Source organism: Oncorhynchus masou, chromosome 1 (assembly GCF_036934945.1).
Source record: "Oncorhynchus masou masou isolate Uvic2021 chromosome 1, UVic_Omas_1.1, whole genome shotgun sequence".
Classification (NCBI taxonomy): domain Eukaryota; kingdom Metazoa; phylum Chordata; class Actinopteri; order Salmoniformes; family Salmonidae; genus Oncorhynchus; species Oncorhynchus masou.
The window spans coordinates 40151404-40159094 of NC_088212.1; the positions used below are offsets into that span (position 1 = coordinate 40151404).

The following is a 7691-nucleotide window of genomic DNA, read 5'->3' on the forward strand; positions in this document are numbered from 1 at the left end:
GTTTTGATGTATATGAAATCGTTTGGTGAAATATGCATAAAAGTAGAGAAATTGCACATAATTCTGTAACTTTGGATAGTTGTACTTCCAATTTTGATCATCATGATTTAGTGAATGCAAAGAACATTTGTTGATCTACTGGTATTTTTAAAAGACAGTCTAACTTTTGTTTTTGTGTGCTTGGACTCAAGGGAAACTATGGTTGCATGAATCTTTTTGCATGAATCCTTTTATGAATGTTTTTGCAATTTTTACAGTATAATATTGTTTTGATGATGTAACTATGTTTTGAGAAGGTAACTTCATTTTGAAAAAGCATTTACTGTGGACACTGTTTTGAAAATTGACAACATTGTTAAAAAAATGCTTTTATATGATTGAGAAAAGGGGTTTTATGAAACATCAAGGCTATTGATATATTGGTTTGTAAATACTGCTCTCTAGTGGTGAAGATATGTTAGCTCCCAAAACAACTTCCATTTCCATTCAAGTCTTGAGGGATATCCTACAAAGCAAAGTTCTTCAGCAGTTTTTCTCACTGACAGTCACTCAATTAGTCATGTCAGCTAACAATGTTTCAATTGGTCAATTAGTCTAGCCATTTATCTAAACTTGTAGGAATCATGGCCAAATACTGACCGGGCACGCAGGGCAGGGGGCCCTGACCTCCAGGGGGCTCCCATTAATTTTGTTAAGGGTCAGACACACCGAGAAATCTGAATGCCTATAGGTACTTAGCACCTCTGCCCAGAGTGTCTGCAGTTAACTTTTGGATGTTCACATAGAACAGTTTTACCTCCGATTTGCTTTGTTTAAATACTCCAGGCCACAAGATGACAGTAGCTTGTTTGCCTTGTGCCTGTTGTAGCTCATGTAAGCTAACTAGCAAGCTGTGCTAATGTTGTTGCTAGCGAACTAAAATTTGTCGTAAGCCTTTGTTGATACTAACCAGATGGCCACAACTAGAAAACTAGCAACATTATAATTAAACCAGGAAGCCTATTCCCACACAGGAGACTGAAAAGATTTGTCATGGGTCCTCAAATCCTCAAAAAGTTCTACAGCTGCAACATCGAGAGCATCCTGAATGGTTGCATCACTGCATGGTATGGCAACTGCTCTACCTCCGACCGCAAGGCACTACAGAGGGTAATGCGTATGGGTAATGAGTATGGCCCAGTACATCACTGGGGCCAATCTTCCTGCCATCCAGGACCTCTATAACAGGCAGTGTCAGAAGAAGGCCTTAAAAATTGCTCTGCTTCCGCACGGCAAAGGGTACTGGAGCACCAAGTCTAGGTACAAACGTCTTCTTAACAGTTTCTACCCCAAGCCATAAGACTCCTGAGCAGCTAATCAAATGGTTGCCCAGACTATTTGCAGTGCCACCCCCCATCTGTGCATAGTCACTTTAACTCTACCTACATGTACAAATTACCTCGACTAACCTGTGCACACATTGACTCTGTATCGGTACCCCCTGTATATAGCCTCCCTTACTGTTATTTTACTGCTGCTCTTTAACTATTTTTATTTTTTTTACTTCACTTGTTATCTTGGTTAAGGGCTTGTAAGTAAGCATTTCACTGTAAACTCTACACCTGTTGAATTCTATGTTTCAGAATTGTCTCAATGAAGAGTTCGGCGTTCGACTAGCCATATCCACCGTTATGGTATGGATGAAGCCTGAGCTGAAATGTGAAGATGGTTAGCTTTAGAAAACCCTGAGTAGATATAGCTTGCTTTGTGGGATACCAAGCCGGTCTTCCAGGATGGTTAACAAAAACATGAAGTGACTGCAGCACTACTGGAGCAGGGTTGCCTAGCCCTGCTATATAGTATTGACCTCCAACCAGGTATTTCAAATCTTTTGAATATTAGCGATATGACAAAAATCAATGACGAATGAGTTGGGGGTTAGGGTAGATCAAATGTGCACAAATAATATATTTGTTATGTTAATTTGACACAAGCTGTATCCTTTTTAGCCACGCCCTTGTGGAGATATGAAAGGGTTTGATTGGTTTAAGCAATGTATGGGAAACTTTCACTTATCAGAGGGCAGGTGAAGCTCCCACCTGCCAAATTATTTGTTATTTAGTAATACTGCACGTGCTGGTAGGCTATATATCTCCATAAATCAAAACACTAAATGCTCGTAATAACCTTGCCATTCATATTTTCGAAGATTTTATGACATTTTAATAAAACGTTTTCGAAATAAAAACTATGATGCTGAATGTATTTGATAAACAATATTTGTATTCAAGCATGATCGTTGAATATGAAGACTGTGTACTGTAGGCCCATACCAGAACAACATCTAAGGGGCTAAAAAGTGAAGTATATATTTGTTAAGTATATAGGCTTATGCAATAAAGAACAATAACTTATGTTTATAATATAAATGTTTTGTAATAATTTGTTCATATAGATCATCATATGAAACTTACGGGATCATTTACATATCTATATATAATTATATATATATATATATAATTATATATATATATTTGCAAAGTAGTAGTTTAGTAGTTATAAGCGCTATGATAGTAAACGATTACCGTAATAGTAGGTTAGCCTAATAATGTATTTTATATACTTTTAGGCTGCACATGTTAAAAACGCACACAGTAGGGAGGTAGGAAATTAATTTAGAACTTTTTTCGTTTTAAATCAACTGAAACTTTTCAAACATAAAATGCACAAACATGAGCATCCATTCCAAGAACCTCCTCAATCATTAAAACAGTATACTTTTATTTCGTTTAACATTATTTTGTTGCGTTGATGTCACGCATTCAAGAGCAGTTTTCAAATGAACAAACATGTTATAACAAAGAGCTTTGTAGGCATATAATGGGTTGTAATAAATGATAGGCAATAACTATTGTGACAATGTATGTTGATCTACAACGCATGCACATAATTACAGAAAATAAAAATAGTTTTTTTTTTTTTACCTTTATGTAACTAGGCAAGTCAGCTAATAAGAACAAATTCGTATTTACAATGACGCCAACCAAAAGGCAAAAGGCCTCCTGCGGGGACAGGCGCTGGGATTAAAGATAAAATAAATAAAAAATTAAGAGGACAAAACACACACCACGACATGAAATGGTTATGTTGTCTTACTGAAACTGCAAATGATATTGATTAACTGACCGAAGCAACGCCATTGACTTTTCAATGTTTAACAAACAAGTCAGCAAAAACATTCCTCCATAGAATGGTTATTTAAAACGAATTTTCAAAACGTCCTTATTAACTATTTTGTCAAGATCAAGAAATAAATCATATTTGAACTACACACGTGCTTTGGTTGTAAAATACAGTGGTTTATAGCGGTTCGTTGCATGGCTAAGTGATATATAAAAACATTAGGGATTTATTGCAAATAAACTTCAGTGCCATTAGTGAACAAATTACAGTATCATCAACACACAAGCGCAACCATAATTCACAGACGCAAACAATGTTATCTATTATGCAAACATTCCGCATTAGAAATGTTAAAATGCCGTTTGGTATAATAGCAAACATCTCAATCTTCATTCATCAGGCTATGAAAAAAAAATCTAAATTGTAATCAGTTTGTTAGATTTATGACCTAGGAATATGAGTCTCTGTCTTGATAGGAGTCAATACCTCTGACCAACTGTTGTATACATTGAAGCTGATCCATGCAATCCTTGCTGGATACACGTTTTGCCGCTGACGCACCAGAACTATGTAGCGAGGAATCGCTGTTTACCTCTGACATAGGCCTACAGTGCAATGGAGCAGCAATCGGACTATTTGCAATAGTGTGACAATTCACGTCTCTATCCGTCATAAGGCGAATAGATGTCGGGGGCGTCGAACAGTTGTCTGGTAGGCCTACTCTATTGGAAATTAAGTATGGCCTGAACCGGGTAGGAGGGCGCACTGGGCGGCGATGCACTGGGGTTACTGAGCGGCGATGCACTGGGGTTGATGCTGTGGTGGAGAGAGCAGCCGTTGCGGCCAAATGGGAGTAGGGATAGGGGAAAATAGCACCAAAAGGAGAAACCGTGAGGCCCTATATGGGAAACAAAGAAAGAGCGGTTAGGGCTGCAAAGTTTGCTGTTATTTGCATTACTTATGTTCATTACTTAAATTAGCCTAATCAATTTACGACGTCATAAGCGTAAAAGCCGCCTGTTGAGTAGTGTTGCTGAATTAATAGATGGTAGGCATACCTGTGATGCCATAGCATGATGCTGAAAGTTCAAGGGTAATCCTGACGTTCCTGACACTCTTTGTACAGAAGATACTGGGATACCAGCCGTGCCCATGGAGCACACTCCGCCAGATGACACAGCCATCAGCATGTGCCCCATTGCTGTTGCTGCTACACTGGATAAAGTTTCTCCCTGCATGTTGACTTGGGCATTGTGTAGGAGACGGTGAGCGACACCCAAGGGGTTGAGAATATATCTTGTCCAATCCGGTGGATAAGAATAGCAGTGTGAAAAACTGCGTCCTAGGCCTGTGATGTGAGCACTTTGGTCCGTTTCCACGGTTAAAGGCTGGAAGTGTTCTGTTGCCCTCGGATCCTCTGCTCCAAAGCAACGTGTCATACCACCAGTTATGGAGTTTATATGGTCCTCTTTTGGATCCTCTGAGTCTGTTTCGGTCCTAAGTGAGTCCGTTGAAGCCCTGTCCGCTTTGTCGTGGAATGTGGTGACATTTGGCTCAGGTGTCAGTTCCTCTGTGGTGGTTGAGGTTTTTCTCAAGTCTTGTCCAACATTATTCCAATGTTTGCTTTCTTGACCGCTTTCGTTGTCACTTTGGCAGCCCTCTAACATGATTGGTTAAATACAATGTTGTTTGTAAACTGAAAACAAGTTGAGGCTAAACATTTTACCATTACAATATATTATGGTACGAAAGGTACAAATGTATTCAATTCGTTATCATACAAACTCACCAATTGACGTTGCATTTCCTGCGCTTTTCAGTGGAGCCTCATCCAAAGAGTCACCAGAGGTTTCACTGAACTTTTGTATATTTATCCCCAATTGTTTCCTAATAAAAAAATGAACATTTTAGTAGGCCTATTGACAATTAAGAGTTTCTAGAAGTATTTAGATTTACATTTCTCGTTTTTTGTCTCACTTTTTTTCTCTTCTACCATTGCCAGTGTCACGGAATCCTTTGGCGAAAGGATTGTTATCAATTTTCAGTTGTGTGATCTGAAAATAGAAATGACTGTTAAGGACTGTAATGTTTCTAAACATTAGACCAGTAATTACATTTTAACACTATTAATCATAGTCTCATAGGCTATAGGCTAGTGATAAACCAGGAGTTGGCCTATAAAATCCTTCAAACGATTCCAACAAAATATTTGTCCACAAGAAATTTGTAAAGGGTTTATAAGCAGTAAATAAACGTTGTGTAAATATATTGCATATTACAACAAAATATTTGAAAACACAAACATCAACATTTCATTACTTGCCGAATATTGAGCCTTGGGCATAATATGCTATAGTGTATAGCTCGGCCTATATGTCAGTACTGAATTTAGATCAGGATTGAAGTCTATATAACTGCAATAATTGTTCATCACCATCTATAAACTCTTTACAAACTCTTTATGCATAATATATACATGTATATATATATATATATATATATATAAATATGTGTGTATAAGTATGTATAAGTATGTATATATATATTATTTATATTTTCCAGGGTGTTATCAATACGAAAAATACATTGATATTCTGAAATTTGCTTTATGAAATTAATGAGTGCCTACCTTGTCGTTTTGATATGCAGTCACAGCAATGAATTCTGTCTCAGAAAAGACATAGGTTCTGAACGTGCTATAAGGTAGTTTGAGGATATCATTGGCCCTCACAACGTGAAACCTGGGCTGGTATTTGTGCATTGAGTTAAGAATCGTCTGTAATTGGAGACAACATACATTTTAAATAATAAACTAGGCCTAGTCATCAACTCGAACTTTAGTTTAAGAAAAACTAGTCTTTCAGTTATATTTCAATATAACAATACATTACATTAGTTAAACTGCACTATAAATAGACTACATTATTAACACAAAACGCTAGTATTTTTGGAACTTACAAACCCATGCTTGTCCGAGATGTTGTTGGTCAATTTTAATTTGTGAAAATTGACCACTTTTGACATCCATTGCTCGCCAGAAGCGGGACTGTCTGGGTGTATGTACATCCTCTTTGGCATTTCAGGATCTGCCTTTCCTGACACCATCCAACGGGAGTTGTGAAACTTGTACCTGAAGTCGTCGGCCGCAACAATGTCCACGAGCAAAATATATTTTGCCCTTTGGTTCAAGCCAGTACATCTTGCTTTGAACGGTGGAAACATGCGCCTGGAGAAAAGGTTAAACACATCGATTCTAAATCACAGACGTATAGAATATAGGCTGAAAAAAACGAATAACTTTATAGGCTATGGTTATCGATGATATTTTAGAACATTTACCTTCCTGATTTTGTTATGACCATTTCAGTGCCGAATTTGTGGAATTGTGTCCAAAGGTGCCTTGCCTCCAAGTGAACTTTTGGATCATCCTCCGTGGCTTCCGTCTCCAGCGTTTTAGGAGGACTGAGCTTGGCAGACTGGGTTGCATTATGCTGTTCCAGCGAGGCTTTGCGGAGGATCGTTTCAGCATTGACCGGATCCAGCATGCGATGCCTTTGCGCAACAGGCATGTGAAGAGACCCGTGGGAAGTTAACGCAATAGCAGGAAAAAACGGAGATTGTCGGGCCAGCATTGCGTCGAGGGTGAAATCCGAAGCAGTGTTTGGTAAAAACGGTTGGAATGCCATATCTCCTGGTACAAGTGGATCTCTAATTCAAAAGTGAATCCTCTTCATGTCAAGGTAGGACAACCGATGTCTTCAATACTTTCTTAAATGCACACGTTTTGATATTTGGAATAAGCTATATTCAGTCAAACTGTCACGTTTTCTCAAGTGTATTTCAAGCTGGTATTTCGTTGCCATTTCATCGTAATTACAATGTAGCTTACCCCTTTCAGAAGACACAAGTAGGCCTACCCATATGCCACCTATTTCAAATTTCGATTTGGCTAGTTTGTGTTAAATCCGAACAAATGTTACCGGTTGCATTCGATAAGTGCATCTCCCTCTCATTCCAAGGAATCGTCTTCTATTCTTAGCATTATATTAGGCTATTAGGAGAAAAACAAACCCAGAATCGGGGCAATAGCCTATCCCATCAAAGATGTAGCGTGCACTTAGCTCATGTTCTTCCTTCCCGAACTGTGCGAATACGTTACGAAGTCCGAGCCGGAGTTGATTGGCTCTTTGACACTTTGGACCTTGTATATTCCATTATGGGTGTGGTTTCACGGATCAGGTGGGTAGAGCGGTTCAGTAAGCAGTATTGTAACATCGGGTGTTGGGTTCATATGCAGTTCGGTCTCTGCCACTTCACTAGTGATCAAAAGAAAACTTTGCAAGAAACGTCGAGCCATATAGTCAGTGTTCGTGAGCAATGAAGGATTAGTGCGCACCATTGCAACTAGGAGCTGTCCACGTACGTCTGATGCTGAATTCCACTTCTCATCAATAATTTGGCGGGGTAGACTTAATTTTGTCCTATTTATATTGCCTTGCTGACATTTAAAAAGAACATAGGCTACACCC

General features: G+C 38.6%; 1 protein-coding gene across 1 annotated transcript; it reads right to left on the bottom strand.

Moving 5' to 3' along the window:
• Positions 1-2749: 2749 nt before the first annotated feature.
• tbx3b (T-box transcription factor 3b) lies at positions 2750-7481 on the bottom strand. Its single transcript, XM_064971398.1, has 7 exons — positions 6502-7481; positions 6121-6388; positions 5792-5938; positions 5140-5216; positions 4952-5049; positions 4221-4822; positions 2750-4060 (listed from the first exon to the last, which is right to left on the bottom strand). The coding sequence occupies exons 1-7, from the start codon at positions 6846-6848 to the stop codon at positions 3611-3613; spliced, it is 1989 nt and encodes a 662-aa protein (XP_064827470.1). The 5' UTR covers positions 6849-7481; the 3' UTR covers positions 2750-3610.
• Positions 7482-7691: the final 210 nt, after the last annotated feature.

Coding starts and splice junctions, on each gene's coding strand:
- tbx3b (XM_064971398.1), bottom strand. CDS start 6,848: ATGGCATTCCAACCGTTTTTACCAAACACTGCTTCGGATTTCACCCTC. Junction 5,939..6,120: donor TCTCGGACAAGCATGGGTTT/GTAAGTTCCAAA, acceptor CTCCAATTACAG/ACGATTCTTAACTCAATGCA. Junction 4,061..4,220: donor ATCATGCTATGGCATCACAG/GTATGCCTACCA, acceptor TTTCCCATATAG/GGCCTCACGGTTTCTCCTTT.